The sequence below is a fragment of the Habropoda laboriosa genome, unplaced genomic scaffold (genome assembly GCF_001263275.1).
Source record: "Habropoda laboriosa isolate 0110345459 unplaced genomic scaffold, ASM126327v1 scaffold22, whole genome shotgun sequence".
NCBI lineage: Eukaryota > Metazoa > Arthropoda > Insecta > Hymenoptera > Apidae > Habropoda > Habropoda laboriosa.
The window spans coordinates 336662-361665 of NW_017100261.1; the positions used below are offsets into that span (position 1 = coordinate 336662).

General features: G+C 45.9%; 1 protein-coding gene across 1 annotated transcript; it reads left to right on the forward strand.

Annotated features, from left to right (window-relative positions):
- The first annotated feature begins 11676 nt into the window (after nucleotides 1-11676).
- On the forward strand, nucleotides 11677-21490 carry LOC108572670 (otopetrin-3-like). Its single transcript, XM_017934938.1, has 11 exons — nucleotides 11677-11969; nucleotides 13372-13448; nucleotides 13553-13711; nucleotides 14142-14368; nucleotides 14449-14624; nucleotides 14700-14858; nucleotides 15175-15441; nucleotides 18517-18767; nucleotides 18892-19025; nucleotides 20820-21052; nucleotides 21133-21490. Exons 2-11 carry the CDS (start codon nucleotides 13417-13419, stop codon nucleotides 21421-21423), a joined length of 1929 nt encoding a protein of 642 aa, XP_017790427.1. The 5' UTR covers nucleotides 11677-11969; nucleotides 13372-13416; the 3' UTR covers nucleotides 21424-21490.
- Nucleotides 21491-25004: the final 3514 nt, after the last annotated feature.

The following is a 25004-nucleotide window of genomic DNA, read 5'->3' on the forward strand; positions in this document are numbered from 1 at the left end:
AAATAGTATATAATTAAATAGACGAACGAATACTCGTGTGCAATATTTCGCGAAATATTTAACGCTTGGAAAAAATTCCTTCGGTCAATTCTTTACCAATTACCGATATATCGAAATTACCCCCGAACCCATCGACAGATTCTTTTCCATCAGGCGTCCAATACTCGCCCCGTTTCGTCAGACATCGTGCGATAGGACCGCGCCTCTCCACGCCTTCGAAGCTTGGCGGTAATAGTCGATAGATCGACGGGCACTGAGCGTGCTTATTAACCATATTCGGTAGACGATTAATAGTCACCGGAATATTCAACGAGGCCGGCAGGATTATAATTTTGTTGCACGCCCGGCGTAATACCGTGCACGCCGATTAAGCGCGAGCTGTATTTAACGATCAGCCCGATAGCGGCCGAGTGGCGCAATTTCGCCGGGGCGTTAACGCGATGTAAATGAACTTGATAACAATTACGTTCGCTTGCAAGTCCGTGCCGTGTAATCTAATGAGTCGACGAACGTTTCGCTGCGTTTCTTCGCCAGGAACCTGTCCATCGTTTCATTCCTTTTTTGTAGATCAAGCACGAGGAGAAGTGAAAGATTAGCCCTTTCGCCGTGGCAAATTTACACGTAGCGAGTGATTCAACCGTGGTCGCGAAATCTGGAAGTTTCGTTAAATTAAGGTAGAAGTAAAGTGAAGATATTAACCCCTTCACCTATGATTTCTTTTCTGACTGTGCATTTAAGCGTCGGCCATTTAATGTTTCAGCACTGTATCAGGTAATGAAAGTTAATCTGTTACAAATTAATTGGATTTAGTAATCCTCAGTCTTAGGAATTAAAGCGACAGTTAAGATTACGATGAGTTTTTCTTACTAATTTAACTATTTTTCTCGCATCTTCACCAGAATCCCTGCCACAAGTCTGGCGGGTTGTCATAGGTTAAGGGGTTAAGCATTAAATTCGTAAGTATTAATCGTGAGAAGAATTTTCGAAGAGAAGAAGAAGAACCAGAAGCATGGATGCAAACGTCTGGGTTTCGTGACAGGCGAGCCGTTCTTTACGACTTGGTTCGTTGTCAACGAAACCTGCACGATCTGCAACCACATCGACGATACACCAGCAGCAACCCCGTACGTGTGGATCAACGTTTTCCATTTGTTGGATAAATATCGCGAGTGTAAAACGGTGACACAGAAACTGCAGCGCGGGAAAATAACTGCGTGTGCGCGCACACGTGTGTGTAAAACAGGGTAGTGGTGAGAAACGGGAGAGGGTAGGGGAGAAAAATCGTGCAAAAAAATAACGGGAACGCGGTTTCAAGCTCGCCTCGCGCCTGGCCTGCCAGACGCGAAAAAGGAAAAATCTCGAAACTGGAGGAAAAATGACGCGGGTGCGGGTTAGCACGGTCGCGCGAGCGATGATTAATACGCGTCTCTGGCCGATGGAAAAAAAAAGAAAAAATGGAAAAAGAGAGGAAGAAAGGAGGGGGGGCGGGCGCGGAGTATAACGATGGCCGGTCGCCGGGACGCTTAATCGTTAATATTAATGAACAGGGGACGGGATTAAAAAATTGCGTCGGGCTTCGCTGTGACGAACAAAAATGAATTTTCGAGAAATCTCCAGGTAGCGTGGAACCCGGCCACCCCGCGTATTAGCACACGGATGCCTCCTTCGTTTCGCGAGGATGGTTCATTTCCGTGTCACGATCATTTCTGGCTGGTAAGAGGAGGTTCGGTAGAAGAGAGGGTAAGTAAAACAGAAAGATGGTAGAGAGAGAGAGAGAGAGAGGGAGTTAGCGTGACTGGTAACCACTCTCGGAGGGCTCGAAAGATCCTAATCGTTAACGATCACACGGTACTAGGCTGGCTACATACGGTACGTAGTGGGTAAAGCTAGGCAAGGCAAGACGAGACGGGGCGGGGCTCACAGGAAAGGAAGAACGGAAGACACTCGAGGTCTACTTAGGGGTTTACTTAACTCGAGATTAACTCGGAGTTAATTCACTTAGAAGGAGTTGGCCCCGACACCGCTTCGGGCTGCTATTAGGTATTACCACTTGCATCAGTATTACCAGTTTACCGGGGTCACGTTGCCGGAGCATGTGGCAATCTCTTTCTCGCTCTCGACTCTCGAGAACCGCTTAAACTTCGACCTTACGTTCTCATCTCTCTGCTCGACCCTTCTCTCTCTCTCTCTCACTCTCTACCCTCTACGCTTCTTCTTCGTCCTCTCTTGCTATTTATTGGCTATTTTCAAGCGAGCAGCTCTCTCTCTGTCTCGTAACACGCGCGAATTCGTATTGGAATTCTTCCGGATCGGTCTCCCCGAGGCTATTATCTCTTCGTTAACGTCATCTCCGTCGAAATCTCCATTTCACGGAAGACTCGAACGAACCTGCAACATTTTCATCTACCCTGCGAAGAGGAACAAGAAACTGGTCTCGTCAGAGATGGTTATTCGACGGAGTTAATATCCGATTACGTGAACGTCATTATCGTTACCCCTCGTTACACTGTTTGCTGGTGTTTACACACGCAGCCGTGTACACATGCACACACACGTAGGTTGGTTTGTCGAGAGAGCGCACGCGCGCGCGTGAGCGAGATACAAATTCCATCGAAGCCGGTGGCGAACGAGGTCGAACCAATCGGAAATGTGTCGCGTATTGGCCATTAACGCGACAGATCGAACGAGCACTCTTCTCTTAGCGACTCGACCAGTCATTTGGACGGCGAAGGCTGAAACGAGAGGCTTAACAAGCCGCTATGACGCTCGCTGCTGGCAACATATTGGAAATCACACCGGGCACGGCATAATAACGAGCCGTGCCCACGATTGTCTATCACCTACGAATCACCAGACCCGGACTAAGGGCAACGTGCACGTACACGGACCTGGTTCATACCTGGCTGACACGTATGCGTGCTACAACCGTGCACTCCAGGTAGATTCCAGGCGAATCACCATCATCGTTCAATACGTTCTCTCTCTTGCCCTCGCAGCCCTTTTCACTCCGGCTGTCTCTCTTTCACCCGGTTTCCATACGAATCTCACGCTCGTCTGCATGAATAACGATGCCGAATCGTTGGTCGAATAGGCGCGAATTCGTATCGCGCGCGTGAGAATCGTTTAAACGTCACGAACTGTATCTGTCAGGCGAGAGATTCTGGGTTGCACGGCAGGGAGGGGTGGTGTGTTCCGCGTACGACCAGGGTCAGGGGGTGTGTGTATAGCGTTGCTGCGGTAGAGAATTTTTCGCGTCGCCGCTCGTGCGTCACCAGACGCGGCGAAACTCCGCGTTATTTACGGCAAATGCCAGAAACATTATCGAAATCCACCGCCCACCCTCTTTTTTTTTTCACTTTTTTTTTCAATTTAACCTCTGACAGTTGGTTTCTCCCGCGTGCACCCTCTCTCTCTCTCTCTCTCTGTATACACGTGTTTTTCATTTCGCGTATTTTTTCTCTCTCTCTCACTCCCCTCGTTTCGATTCCATGACACCCAACCGCGAACGCCGGGGCGTTATCGAAACGAACGAATTTGTACGCGCGAGCGTCGACGACCAGTTGTTCGCGTGAAATCGACTCCTGCTCGTTTTGAAAATCGTTTTGACGGCAACACGCCGATCAAATAGGAACTCTGTGAATGACACTTGGAAAACGCGCAAAACTGTTTCCTACGCGCGAACCGCGGAGGATTATATCTGGCTACCTGCTGAATAACTAGCTTCGCGAGTCAGCGAGAGGGGGGAAAAAAAAGTGAAAAGTGGAGGGAAAAGAAAGAAGCTGAGCAGGCGATTAATTTAATCGTAGAGAACGGAAAGTGAGTTTTCCCTTTTCTCGTGCAGAGTGACGGACGTAACGCGTTTCGAGTTACGAGCCCCGATTATTCGACGTAAATCGCTACTCCGGCTCTCCGGTGAACACCTTCATCCCCTTCCATTGTAGCCGTCCTCCTTGGCACAATACCTGGCCCCGCCATTGCGACCCTATTACTTCGTTGAACCATTTCTGTTCTTCAATTACTCGATACCTCCCACTTTTGCCTTTCCTTTTTATCATCCCCGTTCTACTCTCTCTCGTTTCACCCCCTCGACATCAGACGTCCCTTACCTTCTGCCGTTGCCTCGCCTGCACGCCGTATTTCGCGTTATTAAGGGTCATCCTACCCTGGCGTTGTATTCAACCGAGGCGGGATCGATTTTCGTCCTCTCGCGAGTGCATGCGTGCACCTGCAACCTTCGGGGACGAACTCGCGGGATAAGAATAACTCCCTCGAACCAGCTGATACTCCTCTCCTTCTCGAACACGCCTCTCCTAAATCTCACTGCATCGCAATTTACAAAAATTCACAATAGAAAAGAGAAAAAGAAGAGATCGAAATTTTATGGAGGAAGAATATTCTTGAACGTTTCCCTGTTCGAATTACCGTTGCCGTATAAATTAATCCGCGCGTGGAACGCTGGTCGCGGCACGGAAATTGCGTTCATACGAATTCGTAAAGCCCGGGTTTGCCGTTCAATTTAGCTCCCCGCGTACGTCCGTTAATTGATAGATCTCTAATTCCATAAACGTACAATTCCAACGGGCCGAAATTTCATAAAGCTCTGGGCACGGTGACGCAAGCTTGAAACGTTCGGGCTATCAGGGTCCAGAAACAAAAGTTGATATCGAACCGTAAATACAGACAGGATCCCCCGGATGCCACTCAAATTCCATTTTCATCGCCTTCAACTGCCGCTCCCCGGGGCTACGTGTTCCGGTCTTGTCGCAAGTATACGAGTCGGTGATCGAACTGTCCGAGCGAATCAGCCTGCCGTCCGATACGTGCATACCTCTTCTACTTCTCTCTCTCTCTCTCTATCTATCCATCTCTCTGCCTCTCTCTCTCTCTCTCTATCACTCTTTCAGCCCCGTCGTTCCTCCGCCTCTCGGCCCATCACGGTCGCTCGTTTTCTCGCACACGCACGTGTATGCCAACAGAAGGCGATGACAGGTCTCGTGACAGCCACGTGACGTTTGCGGGTATTCCGCCAGGCATCTAATTAACGTTCGCCAGCGAGAACGCGGAACCATTGCACCGTTGTACTGAGAATTCTTTCGCGAATTCGCGTAAGATCGTGGATTAAAAGTTAGAAGGGTTTGACAGTAGTAGCAGTAACATCGGCAAGACAGTGAAATAGATAATCTACGTATCTCTACGTTTCATTATTTCCCCATTTTTTCGAGATTTTCCGAGAGAAACAGAAACAGGCACCGAAGTATCCGTGCAATTTCACCCCATCGTAAACAACTTGAATTACCATTGTATAATCAATTATCAGCATTCCGCGCTACGACGCCGTTAATTAAGATATCCGTACGTTTAGCTTGCGTAACGGTACTTTCACCGTCATCCGCGTCATCGAAGCGTTTAACCACCCCTCTGAATAATCACGGATAAACGGGAGAGAACGAAAGAATTGACTTCGCAGAGTTGCCCGAACGCGACAAACAAGTGTACTCCACTCTCGCTACTGGAACGTTCTCGACTGAAAACAAACGTGTACGTGTATACACCTCTGTCGAAGAACTTAATCACGTTACTAGGACAGAAAAACCACCCCCCTCCGATACTAGACGCGAAATCCTGTATTCTTCGTGAACCGTGCCCTTCTCTCTCTCTCTCTCTCTCTCGATCCACGGCTGTTCTCGTCCCCTTACCCCTGTTCTCCATACACACCGGAGTGCCCATCCCCGTGGAACATCCCTGAGCAGTGGTGGCGGCGGCGGCGCTGAAAGCCACTCCTGATCATTCGCGCGTACTATATTATTTTTACCTCCGCAACTAGAGCGGCGAAACACGCAGGCGTTATCAAACACGGCTTTGTCTAACTTTAATTGAAAATATTGGAATAAATCTTCCAATAGACATTGTCGGGCGAAACTGCCGCTCGAACGGCGTCGGCGGTGGTTGTGCTGCACGGGCGGCACACAGCGCGCCAAGAGATAGGGGTGAGAGCGAGAGAGAGAGGGAGGGGCGGTGGCGGCGGAGGATGAAAAGTGGCAGAGAAACGGCGAGAGGTGGAAGGGTGGAGTAACGAGTAACTGGATGGCCGACGAGTGGAACAGGGACATACGAGCATCAACGAGCGGGCCAGAAGAGGTAAATAGCCATTTGTGGTCGGTGCTTATAGCGAAGGTTCGCCGCTTGTTCAAAAATGGCAGCCGGTACACCCCGGCCGCGACCAACCGACCGTTTTCGGCAATTCGAATCAATCCCACGTGTGCCTATTTCCTCCTCCACCCCTCTTGGATCGCGCTGGTTACCCGTCGCCGGTGCTGGCCGCTAGCGACAACGTCACCTTTATTTCGTAGCCGTCGAAACACAGTTTATTCCGTATCAGCGTTTCCGCCGGTGCGGCAAATGGACTTCGCCTGTGAACGCTTCCCTCTTTCTGCCCGCCACGTTGCCCCCGCGCTCCCGTGCACCGCTGCGTGCACAAAGTAACAGGTTATTATCGTCAATTTCGCCCGTCTCGAGTTTCGTTTAGCGGTTTTCGGAAGAGGCTTCCTCGGTCCGCTGGTAAAGCTGCTTGCCCCGGCGATCGGGACTACTGTAACGCGTACTATTATTATATTAAAGTACGACTTCGCTCGTGAGTATTTGCGAACTTTCTTCGGTTTGATCGTGAACGTGAGAAGCTTTTTGGAAGGATTATGTTTTTTTAAGGGAGGGTTAGTGACTAAATTCTTGGGTGTTTTTTCTTGGAACTTGGTTACGTGGAAGGACATTATAGGGAAATAGATGGGTACTGGGTACCTACCGGTCAAAATTTGCATCAATATTGAGGCTGATGTTGCGGAGATCGATAGCAATTTACCTTATATCGATTGAGTTGAATGATAAACTGTTATTGAAATTGCTGTCTCTTTTCTGGAAACTTTTGTGTAATGCACAGTGATCCAAAAATTTGGCCTGTAATGTGTACATACAGTGGAGGACAAAAGTATTCGTACACCCTACAAAATGGAATAACTTTTTTAAAACTGAGCCAAACGACTTGAGTTTGCTTGAGAAGTTACGAAGATTAGTTTACTATGCACGGTTAATGTTGCTATGAGCTAGAAACGGTTGAATATTGTGAAAATCGCACTATTTCACTAATAAATCTGCAGATTCTTACATCTTTCGATGCCTGTCGCTTCTTTCTCCATCCACCGATTTCGATGAAATTTTCAGCATGCGTATAATTGACATAAATCTACAAAACGTACTTTTTTAATTTTCATTACGAGCTCAGATAAAAAAGTTGTAAAAACGACTTCTTCGCGATTCCGACTAATTGCAGTTTTTTCACAAATTTTTTTACACGTCATCTAGTAAACTAATCTTTCTAACTTCTCAAACAAACTCAAGTCGTTTGGCCGAATTTCAAAAAAGTTATTCCATTTTACAGGGTGTACGAATACTTTTGTCCTCCACTGTATATGTAGAGGAAAGTAGGTCGAGTTGGGTATCGCTGTTTCTCTATGATAAAAACTGTGATGTGTGTCGAAACAACAAAAATATCATCATGAAGAGATCTGTTCCTCGAATGAGGATCTCAACGCAGGCTGCATATTTTGGAATTTTCGCGGCCGTCACGGTGGGCCTACTTAGTAGGCCAGGCAACTCTTGCCCCTCGAAGCGAAGAGTCAAGAGATGTTTTCCAAAAATCTCTGGGTTTCTTCGTCCTCGAGGGCAAGAGTAGTGCTTGGGCAACCCCGAAAAAGGCATGAGACTTTTTGTCGTAGACCTGCATTCTACACGCGTCGTGTCATTTACGTATAAAAATTAGTTCAAGTGTTAATTGAAATAAAATAAGTATATATATATTTTGATTATACAACCTACCAGTAATTATTTCACACCACGACAATTCGAAATTGGTGACCCCGACGTGATCAGTTTTTTAAACGGAATACGTGAGTGTGAATTTTATCAGTGACAACAATCTGCAACATGGAGAATCTGATACTACCAAGGAAGTGATTAACCTCACCTTTTGGCCACATAAGGTGGGATTATGGTTTCGCCAGTTAGAGGCACGATTTACAATCGGCCGAATTACAAAAGACGACACCAAGTTCGGTTACGTCGTCGTTTAGCTCGATGGGAAATGACGTCAATTGCTGTTGAGAGTCGAGCAAGCAATGACATGTGAGGGCAGACAGCGGCAAAATAGTCGCGATCTTTTGTTTTAAGGCCTGTGGCCGCGTGGCTCGCCTAGACGCTACAGTCAAAAGTCTACAGTCTAAAGTCTCATGTCGTGTATTGTATGTCGTCTCGTAAAGAATAAAGAATAGTTTAATAAATATAACAATTCCAAACAATGAACCTTACGTTCAGTGAAAATCAAAAGATAGTCAGACCCGCTGTATCATATGCTCACGAGGCTTATACTAATGCTTTAAAAGAGGACGATACGTTTCTTTGCGATTTTTTCTCTCGAAGTAACTCTCGAAGACAGAGATAAAAATTTTGTAATTACGCTAAATTTTACATACTTCCCACTCAAACCCCCCAAAATCTTATTTCCCTCAATAGCCAAATACTTTTTTTAAACAAAAAAATCTAATTCTCCGATTGTGCCAACTCCACTCAAGATTGACAATGATGTATGATTTATCATCAAGTGCCTAATTTTGCCCTAGTTTCTCCCACTGCATACGTGGCACCTTTGCAAAGACACGATTAAAGGCGCAACTTCGTTAAACGTAGGTAAAGTAGAACGAAGGTGAAAGAAGCATCCGGAAATGTCGGAGAATGAGTGAACCGAAAAATGGTCGTCCAGGGTGGCTAGGATTGAACCGTTTTCAGGCGTTTCCACGGGCCTCGTTCGGAGCCCCGGTAATGACGATAACGAATCGTCGTAATGGCGGCAGGCAGCCGGTCGTTGACAACGCCGCCGCTTTGGAATTTGAAGCGTGACAGGCTACATAGGTAGGCACGAGCAACGACGGTTATCGGAGTCGATCATTCAATTTTGCGCTGCAAATTGTCCGCGCCGGAAACTCATATCCGGGCACTTCCGGTTCTCCCTGGTTCCGCCCCCGGGAAGAGGAGTCTCGCGAAAGGGCGGCCCCGTTGAATGGCCCGGTTCAAGAGAGAGAGCTAGGAGCCCGAGCAGCGCAGACAGAACGAAAGAGAGAGATAAAGAGGGTGCAAAGAGAAGGGAGAGAGAGAGAGAGAGAGGGAGAGGGAGAAAGTGGCCAGGGACAGAGAGAGAATCGAAGAGCAAAGAGGTCGCAGGTCGGATAGGCAGGGACTGTGACTCGGATGAGCGACGAGCTCGCTTCCGGTTGATTGCTCGTCGTCCTGGCAGGACTGTTCGCGTCATTACCAACCTTGTGAAGGTTCCAGTCTCACCTGTGCTACATTATGGCACCTTGTTGTATTGCAGTTGCTGTAATTCTTCGTTAAATGTTACTTCATTCTCTTTGGTATTTATGTACGAAGTATATATACCGGGTGTTCTAGTTTTTTTTCTCAACTTGTCAGGAAACTTTGCGAGCATCTTCTATGGACATTGATAAGAAAAAAATGTTACATAAAGATAGGACGTTGAAAGCTTTGTTAAAAATTATTGAGAATGGATTATATTTTGAATTTTTTCTCCTACTGCGAGTTTCTCTGCTTAACGTAGGCCCAGGCCGGGCCATAAAAGCCATGGGTCCGCTGACCGTGGGGCGATGCCGAGTATGTAACAAATGTTTCTCCGCATTTTAAGTAGTCGTGCGACAACCCCGAACTGAGTAACTGTTTTTCACTCGGGTTTTTCGCCTCCGTTCTTTTGTATTTCATTTCTATCAATAAACTTTTTTTTTCTCTGCAGTCGATTGAGTCAATCTTTATTCGCTAATTAAAGATCCAGAATAAAAAGTTATAACAAATATGATACAAAACAACAATGGCGCTGGTAAATGTTACATTCAACATCTTCAACTTCCTCAGATCGTAAATAGAGCTCCCATAAACAGACATAACCTCACTTTCGTTACCATTCCTTTCCTATTTCGTATTATTGTGATAACTTTTTAATAAAGCTTCAAACGACCTACGTTCATACAACATTTTCTTCTTACCTACACCCATAGAACGTACTGGCAAAGTTTGATCCGAAAAAAATTGGGACACCCGGTATATTCGATAAGACACCCCGTAAAAACACCACGGTACAAGTAATCGCTGCTCCCTATAAACGAAATATCGAACCGAATCGACGAGCCACCGTCGATCGATCTCCCCTATTTTCACACTTTTCCAAATTTCATGCATGCGGAAAGACAGGCCTCGGAGTTCGCGTCCCCCAGAGTCACAGGTAAAATGTGATTATTAAACTGGAACCGTATCTAATCCGGGGCATTACTATTCATCACCACGCCGCCGTCAAACCGACGGATCCAGCGGAATTATTCTCGTCAATCTGAACTCTATTGGGAGTCGAATTCGCGCGTGCATGCCGCTTCGCGGTCTCTTTGAACCCTTTCCTCTCTCTTTCCTTTTTTTTCCCCCCCTGTCCCACCGTTCTCCACAATTTCACCACAGAGTGGAACCAACGGGAGACAGAGTTTTGTCCACGAATCGTCGTTGAATTATCAGCGAAATCGAGCGGGACACGGGGGAAAGCGTGTTATTAGTCGTAGCTCGGGACGAACAACGTGACAAAAGTGGCAAGGACAACGACGAGCCGATGTAAAACGGGATTTGTCGAATCGATCGTTGCTACTGCACATCGGAGCGGTAATTAGGCTGCAGGTACTAACTATTATCGGCTGCGCCTACAATTAGTGCCTTTTAGCGGGCACGGTCTAAATTTTCGAACTGTTTCGGCAAACACATCGAGGCGTTCCGCGTGGATGATGATACTGGCTTCATTAACGGCTTATACTCCACTTAACCGGCTCGTTTGTACGGATTACGCTCGAGAAAATCGCCCTATAAACTCTCGGGCAGGGCCGCGAGACCAGAAGTCTCGTAAAATTATGCAGAAATCCTGGTCCCCACTTATGAGAACGTATGTATGTATGTACGTACGCCTCGATACGGATTACATGTTTTCCGATTAACGCAAATTCCATCGATACACACGTTTCACTTTCATCTCTCTCTCTCTCTCTCTGCCCGTCCTCAACTTCCTGTCGATCCTCGATCCTCCCGTACTCGATAATCCAGCGATCGTTCCTCCCGAGTGGATCATCTGACTCGCGAATGAAAATGAAAATGCACGAGCCAACAGCAACTCTCGAACGTCATGGCCGATATTTCTTGGTTCGATTGTTCCTAAAACTGCGTCAGAAATTGAATTCTCAGGTAATCAAGCAATACAAATGCAAATACCAGATGCGTTATCGTCGCGCATCGAAATATTCCGCATAAATAAACAATCGACGGTTACCAGTCACAACATCCATTTAGAATATCGATCGACGAACGTGTTGTCGTTGAACCGTCCGCCATTAATAATGCACGATCTTGATGCAGGTTTGAACGGTAGCAACATGTGTGTGCTTCCTCCTCCTGTGTTTACGACAAAGACTCCCACATTTCTCGCGATCTCCCGCTAATTTCTCTCGACGACACCGACTGTTTGTCCGTTGATCTTCCACGTCGATGCAACGCAACCGTCGATCGTCGAGTCAGAGTCGCGCGAATCGCGGGCGAATTCGCGGCTGTTTCGCCTTTCCTGTCGATCGATTTCGCGTTAAACGATTATCCAACAATTTCTGATTTTTTCATCCGGACGAAAGGATTCGTGCAACGTTTCTCTCGTTATTTGTGTAAATTCGCCGTTCGATCGACGGGGTTTCCTTGAAAAATCATCGCGTCAATGGTCATATACGAAACGCCGCTGCGCTAGATTTCTCGTATCACTCGTTCGTCCCCGATTCGCTAATCAAAGCGACAATTTGTAACGCTTCGGAACGATATCAGCTAATTTGTCTACGTGAAAGGTAATAACGCGTCCTGTTGTATTATGCATCGCGCTCGAATCGTCCGTCGACGCGGTTGGTCACACGTTCGAAAAACAGAAGCATCGTTCGTGACGTTTCTCGTAACTTCGATCCTGCACTTACCTAGGAAAATTCGAAGAAAAAGATTCAGAACACCTGTATCGATCAGAAAGCTAATTACGTTCCCTCGAGAAACTAGTTGTTCGGTACAAAAGAGACTACACGGTGTTCGAAATTTCGTTGCAAAACAGGAGTAAGGTGGGAGAGGGAACGAACGTGTGTCGACGGACGACGATGAAAGCGCGCTTACCTTTCCGCAAAGGCATACACATACATACTCATATACATATACATATACATATATACACACACAAACTCGAAGTGGCTTTTGTGCGATTCACGGAGTCGAGAATAGTTGCCGGAATGCGTAACACCAATGGCATTACCACACCTAGCTTCGATTTCTCGGCGCGGAGCAGCGTTTCACCCGAGTGACGCGCCCGATAGCGTCACACAGTTCACCGGGATTCGTTTAACGCGATTCAAACGAAAGTTGGCGAAGTTGGTCCGGTTACGCGACAACGACAGTGTCAGCGTTGCACACAACCTGTGCACAAAGTCGGTGGAATCGCCTTCAATAAGGTGCAACTTTCAGTCTAGTCGTCGTCGTCGTATACACGCTGTCGTGGGAGTTTCGCGTTTCTAAACGAGCGAAAGCGCACGAACGAGAGAGAGAGAGAGAGACTCTTGTTCGCGGAACTTTCTTCCCGGTGAAAAATTAGTCACGAACGAATTGGTACGAGTTGACGAACGAGATCGTGAAATTTCGAAGAGAGGAGAGAAAGATGCAACTGCGTGATAATGGGGAGCGATTTCTCTGGTGACGTCAGGGGGTTGCGACTGGTTCGCTCTTTCCAACGATCGCGGCTGAACGAGGGTGGGAATCGCTTTTGTCGCCGGCCGTTTAAGCGCGACGAGACGAGGCCAAGCGAGAGTCGAGCGTGGAAAGAAGTTGGCCAGCCTACTAAAAATTCAAAACGGCCGGGCGAATTTCCCTGGGAATAAATTTCCAAGTTTTCCCCGCCGAGAACAGCCGAGCAAATACGGCCGCGGCGAGCTTATCCAACCCCGGGACGAACTAGAAAGTTTGACGCATTGCCGGTGAATAAACCGAAACGATTGTTACGCAACGTTTGCGAAAAGAAAAGGGGGGAAAGAACTTTTTAACCGTGCGTCCCGTGTGTTACGTAAATTCTATAATAGCGTTCTGAAGTAATAATAAAAAAAAAAAGTAATGTAGCAGTAGCAACAATAACAACAGCAGCAGTAATAGAGGAAACGAGGTGAACGGGTTGTTTTTACAGGTTTTTTTTTTTTTAAACCGCTCTGTCGCTTCTTTCAGCCACGAGTATTATTCACCGATCCCCAGGGAAAACGACGATAGACTATGAATAATAGTCAATCCAATATAACGACGATGTAAGTAATATCGAAGAGCATAGATATAGAACCTAGTATCACGGTCGAAAGTACATTTTCAAATAACGATACCTCTCGTCGGAGGGACCAAAAAAAAAAAACAGTTCCGAGTTTAGAAATCGCGATGCGCCGACATCGATAACCCTATCGTCAGAGGCTGATGGAAAAGACTACCTGTTGTCGCCTCGAGGAAGAACGTCGCATCTACGGAGACAAAGCATGTCCTTGACTGCCGTTATCAACCAACGACGAGGTCTTCTCGGGTAATATCGTATTTTCTAATCCTTTTTCTCTTCCGCACCTCTTCTCTGTACGAAAATTTCCCCGCGACATAACATGCGCGTATAGAAGCAACAACACGACCGATTTAATCATTGCACGGTGCATTAATAACGGTATCGAAGCTGAAATATTATAGGGTCCCCGGAGTGGTTAGCGTGAAACACAGGGGCAAAAAGCGTATAATTTTACGATCATTGAATTCAGCTTTCGAACGAAATATTTTCGATGTGACGGTACAACGGATTCGTTTAAATTTATATCGCCGGGAGTATTGACGCGAGAGCTCGGCCTGTTGGATACAGTTAAATATTTTCGACGTCCTCTGTAAACGCCCGATCAAATCGCGCTCTATATTTTTTAATCGCGCGCCCGCTCGCTCTCGTCCCTCTTTTACTCACTCTCTCGCGGCAGAGCGTTGATTTCAGGGATAGGCAGCAACATGTCGCTGCCCTCGTGCATCCCTCAGGATCAGGAATTTCTAACCGGACAGACGACCGGCCCGAGAACACCGTTGCTGAACAATCAGAATCATCCGGAGAAGAACGATCACGAGATGCAAAAGCAACGTCCCAATTTTCTGCCCCTGACGCCTATCAACCCGACTTACGTGCCTGTGAACGCCCTGGATCAGGCGAAAAGTAAGTGGAGCGATCGCTAGAGAAAGCGGAGAATGTTCGAGGCAATTAAGAGACGACGTTGGAAATTTTCATTCTAACAGCGAAGCAACAGATGATCGAACAACAACGACCGAAGCTTCTCACCGAGAACGGAGTTTGTCACCCGGAAATGGTGTCGATCGTGAGCACGCTTTACGCGAAACTGCTAATCGTGATCGGTATCGCTGTACCTGTCACGGCTAGCGTTACCGAAAGAGTTCCAGCTTCGTTGAATCAGGTAAGGAGACACGATTTCTCCATACATCTGTCCGGAATGTTAGACATCTTTGGAAGGTAATCTGTCTATGTTTAGGGATTTTACATATATCTATATGTTGTCAGTGTGACATTCGTGATCTCTATGTACATTATCGTATTGAGAGACAAAGCTGCGAGAAACCGGATGCAGAAGAACGAGAGAGGACAGACGTTCAAGTACGACGAGAAGGGTGATCCGGTGAACGTTGGACAGGTGAAATAACCGTTTGTAAAATGACGTTCAAAGCACCGAATCATCTCGTACGCGCACACTTTTCCTAATGAAAAGTTCGTCATCGATGGAAGCGTCGCGAGAAAGAAACCCTTGAGGGTGTCTCGCGCCTGTACAACTGTTTCGCTCTCGCTGGCCAATTACTCGTCACACCGATTCACCCCGGTTGAACAATTTCCACGAAACATTTTCCATCGAAAACGCGCGTTGATTCGCGACCGGTGCGGTTCGGCGTTTTCTAATTAGCGGGTCGCATTCAGCGACGCGACACACGTACAATGAAATCTTTGTTCACCAGACGCAACAGTACGGCAGCTTTTGTCTGAGGCTCGGCGCGGTGGGATTTGGCGCCGGCTCGTTGGTATTTACGGGATTGCAAATTGGGGCGGAAATAGCTTCCGGCCCGTTCAGGGCGATTACACCGGGTGCCAGGCTGCTGCTGGTCACGGCCCAGATGCACTTCATATTTCTCAACAGCAAAAGTCTCAATTTGTCCAAGCATACGGCCCTTGCGAAACTGGGATTGATGCACATGATCGCGACCAATCTGTGCGAGTGGCTCCAGGTATGGATAGTCGATAAGAGACCTGTTTCAGCTCTTTAGACGGTGAGTTTTCGACAATTTACAGGAATAAGGGTGAAATTAATGGCAGTATTGTAGTATTTGGGCCTGCGTTTGTTGGGTCGTATGATACATCGTTGGAAAGCGTAGTGTCTAACACATGTCTCGATAGACTTGCTCCATTTCGATTCGTCGCATTCTTTCTTCTATTTTGTTTGTCACCAAATCGTACTTTCTTGTCTCGTGAACTGCGATCCTTTACTCATCTTCGAGCCCCGATCTTTCACTCATCCTCGAACCCTGGCACAGACCTCCCTTCCTCACGAATTTTAACCACACCTCACGTCACGTACATACACTACCGGCCAAAAGTTTCGAATCACCGAGCATTGCAATTTGCACAAAAATTTCCAGAAAAAAGTCAGCGACTGTGAGAATTTTTTATCGTTCGAATGAACTGATATGAGATAAATTGATGAATGTAGAATTGAGATAAACTTCAAATCTATCAAAAATTAGCAGCAGATTTAATATTGATGAAAAATGGGAGGTGATTCGAAACTTCACCTCTGAAGCGTGAACCTGCTTATAAAATATAAAGATTTGTGTTTTGTGGAACGAGTGTTCGATTTTTTGGAGTCCCTGATGAGGAGTCCAACATGGGTGATTACTGCTGTCGCAAATTTTCCATTCGGAAAGTATAAGTGAAATTAGGAACATAGGCGTGGGCTCAAATACTACAGCGCAGCCAAAGTAATTTCCAGAATGTTGTTCCTATGTGTAACAAGGGAATGACTAAATAGTAATGTGTTAAAATACAATTCAGTTCATAAGTACTAGGACACTTACCGAATGTGAAGCAAACCTAAACAGTTATTACAAAATTATTAAAGTCTTAAACAAAAATATTCAGTTTGAAATCTCGTAGTGTAACGAGTACAATTTTTTACTAATAAGTGATACTAACTTTGACGAAGAAGCACAATTAAAATTATATTATACTTGCTATGGGAACGTAATGGATGTCCTAATACTTGCGAACGGCACTGTAAATTGAAACGTACAAGGTGTTTCAAAAAATTGGTGTCAAATTGATACAGCATATTTACCAAGATTTATTGAAAAATTATAAGCAATAAAAGAATCATAGCTCTGCACATTTAGTTGTCCATTGATAAACAAACGACTGTCGCCATTGTCAGTCACTATTATCCCAACTTTGCGAAGCTTCAAGTTACAACAGTTATCCAGAAATTCCTCTTTCTACAATAATACAAGCTTCCATTTGTCGAAATAGTGATTGACGGACGTTTTCGAAAATTCCTCGCGTATTACTCCCCTTTTATTCCTTATAGCACTTTAATAAATCATATTCAGACACCGGTTCGTACGAACTTTTTTCGCTTATTTCACCTGCTAAATACGCCGTATCAATTTGGCACCGACGTATCGAACCACCCTGTGCGTACGTTCGTATCAAAGCAGACCAGGTAAAGTATAATATGACGCAAATGTACCGGTCAAAGGGTTAATCTGTTCACAAAGAACGACGAATTAATACCTGAAAGTTTCAGTTGGTATTTCATCTGACGCATCTTGGTGGGATATATTATATTAGCTTTACACGTTCGCCGTTATAATTCACCGTCGATTACGAAACACTGAAATATTACACGTGAATTTATCCGCGGTGATAGTTCATCTCGCAAATTAGAAAGTGAAATTCCAGTTAATATTGAATTTTAGTCAAGAATGCAATATTTTTTATCGTACCTGAAACTACATATACATATTAATCCCCATCGCGAGCGAAATATTTCAGTCTTTACCATCTGACACCGTATTAAAATAATATTGTAGCTGACACATAGCTGCGCACTGCGTGGAGGTATTAATTGTACAATTTCCAAGCTGCAGAGAGGGAGGGAATAAAAAAAAGAAGAAACATTTACACTAGAACTGCTAAATTCCGTTATCCGAGTAAATTTGCTCATCGCCACTCTGCCGGGCGATATCGCTATCTCTCCGAAAACAGCAGCAAACATTTCAACGATATTTCGCTCCTTTCTACCCGGAACCCAGAAGAAAAAAAAACAGAGAAAAAGAAGAAAAACACCGAGTGAATACACCGTCAGAAACGGTATCACTTTGAGCTCATCTGCCGGCATTTCGACGACCTTTAATTCCATCGAGCCCCGTCCGGTGTCGATTAACCGCGTTTATCAAAGTGAAACGCGGGATGTTTATTCTCATATTCATGGGAAACGCGTGTGTTTGATCTTGCCCGTGGTAGTTACAAATGAGCTTTGTCGAATTTGCACGTGGAGTGCAGACTAAATTTACCGTGTTCGTGTCTCGAAGGACCGCCTCCGTGTTTAGGAGGACAAATAACTATTTTCTGAGGAACTACGGTTGTCAGATGGATTCTGTCGATCGAGGGCTCGGAGAATTTCCAAGACACCTCGGATACGAGCCTTCAGCAGGGGTGAGACACGCGGGTTGGTCAACTACATTTTCGAACTCGACAAGGGGGGTGGTTGAATCTAACGCGATTGACAATCATTAGGTACCGAAAACTAAGGTGACGCCCCCAAGTGCCCGTGCACCCTTGAGTGACGCGCGCGGAAACTCCGCGTGTCTCGAACAATGGGCGCAGCAGGTAACAAATCTGGGCAGCGCTGCGACGCTAATGAAACATGGAAAATAGAAGTCGAAAGGCTTAGAAAGCTAAAGTGTGGGAAAAAAACATGGAAATTCAAAGTGAAGGTAAAATGCTCGATGGCCTCCCAAGTTTACCACCGCTGCGAAAGACCGGGGAATTTCCAGACCCGCGTCTGGAAACGTATTAATCCTAATGACTTAACAGTCCCAGTGTGTTTGCCGGGGAAATGCGAAGTAGTAACAGCCAGTCGCTTATCAGACCACGAGACTATTCTCCAGTTTCGTAGCTTTTGATCCCCTAGGCGTGGCGAAGCTGGTGCGGAGAACCAGCGTTGTTTCCGGCGTTGCGATAAGTGTGCTTTCCGCGTGTATTTTTCACGCGTTCTCCTCAGCGATTCCGTTTTCTTTGCCCCGAAGGCGCTGGTCGAGGAGACGCAACACGAGATCGATCAACTGGGCCACACGCACGACGACGAGGACGGTATACTGAAGTCGCTGCTGAGAGACGCGAGCCCGTTCCTTTTCCCCTGCACAATCGAGTTCAGTTTAATTTGCGCGGTGATACTGTTCGAGATGTGGAAGAGGGTGGACGAGAAGATCGATGCAAAGAGCGAGAACTCGACGAGATCTTCGTATCACCTTAGCATCGATTGCAGCAGCTCTCACAGGTCAGCGTCGAGGGAATTTAATTAAATCGATAGGATCCATCTTCTCTCTCTATTCGTTCGTTCATTTGTTAATGCGATATCGTTGAGACTTTACGACTGTTCCACGGCGTTTCACAATTTTCAGAGGTCTCTTCGGCGGGATCCTGGTAGTAGCCGCGACGATACTGAGCCTGATCATGTTCTTCGTGCTGAAGGAGGCCAAGATGAAGATTGCGATCGTTCAGGTGACTGCGTTGGACGCGACTATACTTATGTTAGGTAAATTGCTGTATTCTTAACCCTTTCGCTGAGGCACACTTCAGACGTGATGAGTTTGCTGTGTTCATTGGACGAATCGGTATTATTCAACGTTAGCATTCCTGTATTGGGTCGCCATCTTTCCGGGTTCACCTGGATTTATTCCAGCTTTTAAGGCGTACGGGGGGATTTTCTGCAGTGATCCGAGTTTTTCGATGTTCGTTTTCTGTCCAAACCGTTGGCCTCCACCGATCGTCCGTGTTATCGTGTTACATGTTATTCAACGGTGATCTAGCGGTGATCTAACATGCGTCAGACGCATCTCTACTAAGTATACTGGATAGCAATGCATCTGTTTTTCTAGGAGTGACTTTCGAAAACGCAAGAAAGAAGTTTTTATCTTGGAATATCGTAATTAATCGAAAAAATGTAAGTATCCGGGTTTCAGGCAGAAAAGTCCAGGATTTTAATGCTGTCTACTCCAGATTAGTGACAATTACTCCCGTATAACGTGAATTCCTATAAAGCGCCAAAGATATCGCGACTACTATTTTCATTAAACGCGATTCCTCGTACAACGCGCTAAATAATAAAATACAGGAATTCCCCGCGTTTAAAAATTAAATCTGCTTTAGTTGAGCATTGCATTGTTTTCCTCGTCGTTACCGACTTCGTCTAGAAAATAAAAATTGACGTGGCAATAATCATTAAATTATGTAAATAATTTAAGAAAATAAATTAAATTATAGAGAAAAATTCTGGTGTAGCACGGTTTCATACAACGCGAATTACGGGAAGATACGGAAATCTACTGTATACCTAAAGATACGGTGGCTCTTACTAATATTCGGACACTCTTTAGAACAGTATAACTTTTTTAAAATTGGACTTAACGAGTTGAGTTTTTTTGAGAAGTTAGAAGGATTAGTATACTAGATGACGCGTGCAAAATTTTTTGAAAAAATTGCAATTTGTGGAAATCGCGAAGAAAACTGTAAAGGTCACATTCGACAACTTTTGTATCCGAGCCCGTAATGAAAATTTAGAAAATACGTTTTGTAGATTTATGCCAATTATACGCATGCTGAAAATTTTATCGAAATCGGTTAACCTTACTATGAGCTACAAATTGTTAAAGATTGTGAAAATCGCACTATTTCACGACGTTCGGCCTATAATTGTAATAAATCTGAAGATTCCTACATCTTTCGATGCCTGTCGCTTGTTTCTCCATCTACCGATTTCGATGAAATTTCCAGCATGTGTGTAATTGACATAAATCTACAAAACGTATGTTTGAAATTTTCGTTACAAGCTCAGGTAAAAAAGTTGTAAACGGTGACCTTTACAATTTTCTTCGTGATTCCCACAAATTGGAATATTTTCAAAAAATTTTATACACATCATCTAGTATACTAATCCTAAATTCTCAAAAAAACTCAAGTCGTCTGATCCAATTTCAAAAAAGTTGTACTGTTCTAAAGAGTGTCCAAGTCACTGTACGTATAATTAAAATTCAACTGTTTCACGATAGTCGAATGTCTGATGCATTCTGACGATATTTTATTCGCGAAGTGTGAAAATTAATCTCTCGATAGTCAAATGTGCACTCTGGCGTTGCTTAATTTTCAGTCGACAGCGATATTTCATTTCCAAAGTGCAAAAATAAATTCATAAATTGTATGCACTGAATTGACATACATACACGCTTTTCGTAAACAAGCGACCACTTTCGTACAGCTTACATTGAAGCCCTTCGTAGCGAAAGGGTTAAGTGTCTCCTTCCAAGTTACACAGAAAACGATCCAATCTTAGGTATGGTGGCTTCGAGCGCTGGAACCTTGAAGCTCCAAGCGTTGCAACAGAAGATCGTCAGACCTTCTGATTTGGACACCACGTTACTGGCAGCAGCTCAAGCCGGTGTCTATCTGCATTGTCTTTTTGGCGTTGTCGGTGATATATTAACAATGGGACCCACTTGGATTCTCTCCCTGATCACAGATTTGTTGGCTTTCGTGCAGAGTACCAGCCAAACGTTGCTCATCAAAGTAAGAATCCCACTGTTTCCTCCCAACTGTAAATTATTCCACAGCGAAACAGCTGTCTGACTGTTGGAAAAATTTGGTAGATCGCATGGGGAAGGCGTTGCTCGAGAAACGACAAGCCCGGCAAAGAGCTAATCACCTTCCTAATAGTCGTCAACATCGCCCTATGGACGGTGAACACCCTGGAGAAATCTCGCGCAGGGGTTCGTCCGGATCATCTTCGATTCTTCGGCGTATGGGCATGGACGATCATCACGCACGTGTCGATGCCGTTAGCCATATTCTATCGTTTCCACTCGGCTATATGCCTGTTCGAGATATGGAAAACCTGTTACAAAAGTAGATCGAACAGCATCGTCCAAACTCCATTCTAACTTCCCCCGCCGATCGAAACGATCTAAACGCGAACACTTCTTACCTTGAATAAAATGTGAAAGTAAAACAGGGAACTGCGTTACCTTTCAATCTTCCGCTTAATTACCATTCGACTACTAAACAGGCGGAAGAAAGCGAGGCAGAAGAGAGAGAAGAGGGGAAAAAAGAAAAGGAGCGATCTCGGGGCAAATAATAACGTTAGAGCGAGGCGGAGGAAGGCAAAATTGTCCGCGGTGGTGGGTGTCTGCACAGGAACTTATAAGCCGTCGCCGAGAGACAAAGGGTAAAAGGGCCGTTTCACGAGGGAAACCGGCGCGATGTGTACGCCATGGTCGAGACGCGCGCGAATCGATAAGAGGTGCGTACCTTTATCGATGTACGGGGTACACGGAAAAGATAGACGGTAACGACGATGGTCGACGGTCGACAGTTTGATACGGTTTACGGTAAACACATTTCGGTAGCAATCACATCACCAGGCACAACCAAGCCTTGCTGCAGCGAGAAGTAGGTGATGCTTCGGTGGTTGGAGAAAGCGAGCGAGTGGACGTTGAAGAGCTCTTAGCCAACCCTTTGTTGCTCCTGCCACCACTATTGCAAACCTCCCCTACTCTCTCCCCATCGAGCCTCTATCGTCGCTCTTTCCTAACCCCTGCTCTCCTCTAGCTCCAACCCCTAAACGGAGCGGAGGCTGTACTCTTGACCAAAGGCCTCTGATTTACTTAGCCTATCGAGTGGCTCTCTTGGACTCGTCCACCAAGAATACCGTGTACGCAACTCTCGCTCTTGTATACCTCGTGCTCCGAAATTTCCAACTTAATGCTCCACTTACTGTCGTTCTCGCGTCCAGATTTCAGATTGCCGCACCTCCGTCATTCTCTTCTAAGTGCAAACAAGTTTGCTCGTAAGGGAGAAATTGGAACACGCTGAGAAACACAGAGCTGAGAGATGTTTCTTCTCTTCTTTTCGAAGAAGAAATTGGAAGATAGGCGGATAATTGTTACGGAGAATTTGACGAAAAAGTTTGCACATGAATCTTCGACGAGAGGAGAAAGAACGCGGGGGACGTTGGTAGCAGCCGTCCTCACCATCCCTCCAGCTTTTGTTTTTTTTCCGGATTTAACGAGGATTTACCGTCTCTACGTTCCTGCCTAGGCGAACAACCACTACCACCGGCTGCCACCGTCGAATGCAATCTGCAACATGCGCGTGAGCAAACGGGGAAGAAAGATCGTCGGGTTTTCTTGAATTTTCGGGGTGGAATTATTTCATTTTTCGAAAGGATCGAGCAGACGAGGGAAATTCACGCGTCAATCTACGACCACCGGGCGCATTCCATTTACTTAATTTAATTTGCCGTCGAATTTAAAGCTGCCCCATAATCGGCGACCGTAATGATCGCATAACGAGTCATCTATTAACGATAATAGTTATTATCGTGCTGAATCGGCCACGCAACGAGAATATCGATTATTATTTACGACGGAATTATTTATAGAGGGGACACCTTGAAAGCGAGATAATCAAGGGCTACTGCGTGAATTCGCCACGGTTCGACATTAACATCAATACGAAATGTAGTTTCACGGGAATTCGCGTGTTACAGTGATCATCCCGAGGACGAGACGCTTCCTCGCGACTGGTCAAATCTGGCAATTTATCGGGTTTACCGAAGCAACACCCTAAACTCCCGCCGATTCGAAAGTCCGCCGTGGAAAAATGGAAAGGTTGGGACAAGTGTAGAAAAGGAGGAAAAAGCGACGGCGACAACGACGAGGAAACCTTGATATATCCGCCAAACACAAGGAGCTAGAACGCCTTGGAGGATTTATCGGTGCACCGCGGATAATGGATGGTCTTCCCGGCGGAGAAACTTTTTTAAATAATATAACGTACAACTAGGTGGAACGCCTCGATTCTCCCACCGACGATTTCAAATACGCTTATACCTACCAACCGAACGTTTCGCTCTCTTTCGTCTTCTTCTTCGTAAATACCACGGCAAAATATAATATCGTTGTTGATAGTTTCTTCTCGTTCGACCATCACGACGAAAACGTATCGATACGTGAAATCGTTCGAAACAAAATTATCTCGACGAGGAGAGGAGCGCAAAAGAGCCATGCGAAGGGTCAGCGGTGGTTCTATTTCTCGACCCAATTACACGGGACTTTAATGAATTTTCGATATGCTCGCTGCTCTCAGCTACGTCCTTCTCTTTCTCTCTGATAAAAAGAAGCTGGTAAAATCAGGTAAATTATTCGGTGGTGGTTGTACGATGCGAAACTAATGGCCGGGGAAAAGAAGCACAAATGACAGTGGTAGTATTGGCAGAACAACTACCAGACAAAAACCACCACCGGAGGTCGTCGATTGGACGATCCTTGGGAATGTATTTAATTCGATTGGACTCTGCCGCCATCTGGACGCGACAAGGTAGCAGCGAAAGAGGGTGTGGGTGGACGAAGGGGGTGACTCGTAGGAAGGGTGAGGGAACCTCTGTTTCCGGCGGAAATGAGGCCTTCGCGACTCTCGTACTCCTCCGCTACCCCTTTTGCCTCCTCCCGAACGCGCCCTCCTCTCGAGCCTCCTCGACCCGACTGTGGTCGTTCCCCTAACCGAACCTTCCATCGCCCTCTATCTCGAGGGCGAGAATGCAAATCGTATTTATATTCCATCTCTCCCGGTGGCCAGGTAAATATTTTAAGCGGCCACGGTTACGCGCGTGTGTATCTCGCGCGAAACTGCTTCACTGGAAAATCATTGAAATCCACTTGCTGGATTATACACCCCGTCCATCCTTCCGTATTTTCACCAGTTCCACCTGTCCTCCTACCGCGCCATCGACACCGCCACCTCCACCCCTCCGCAACCCTCTTTCAAATATTTCAATTACAAATATTTACCGATATCGCGAAACTCTCTTGTTTTCGACTGAACGCACACGTTTGAAAATAGCCGAAAAGCTTCTGCCGGCGATATTATAATCATCGCTCTCCACCGTTTATTGCGATTTATCGAAAACACCTGTGCCGGAAAATTAATGTTTAACCGAATCTCTCCCGGTTTCTACGACAGCGAGCGTGTTTTCTTTTACGACGGATACGGTTGCAAGCACCGGGGATAGAGGGAACGAGAGAAAGGGGTTGGCGGTAGTGGGAAGCTTAATAAAATAGAAAAGAGGAAAAGAAGAGAATTAAAAGGAGAGAGGGAAGAGAAAAGAAAGAAGGGCGGAGGAGAAGACGTGGAGGAAAAATCAGAGCCGGAAAGGCTTACTAATGCCCTCCCTCCACTCTCTCTCTCTCTCTCTTCTTGCACAGCTCTGGTGAATGTCGCTTGGTCTCCGAGGATGTAATTTTCGCTGTATGCCCGGATTAGAAGCCAGCTCGTCGGGCGCTCCACGTTATACCGCTTGATAAGTATTGCCCCATACCTCTTGAATACACTAGAACTGGAAAAGGGATTCGAGATGATCTCAAAGCGATCGATTGGCCTCGACGTGACGTCACGGGTCACGGTGATAGGCGGGCTGTTATGTCTCGTTAAGAATCCACGTACCCGTAATAGCGCGGATTAATGA

Bases quoted from the DNA above. Each gene is read 5' to 3' on its own strand.
- LOC108572670 (XM_017934938.1), top strand. From the start codon at position 13,417: ATGAATAATAGTCAATCCAATATAACGACGAT. The intron at 15,442-18,516 runs GTATGGATAGTC...TTTGCCCCGAAG, and splicing joins ATCTGTGCGAGTGGCTCCAG to GCGCTGGTCGAGGAGACGCA. The intron at 19,026-20,819 runs GTAAATTGCTGT...ATCCAATCTTAG, and splicing joins CGCGACTATACTTATGTTAG to GTATGGTGGCTTCGAGCGCT.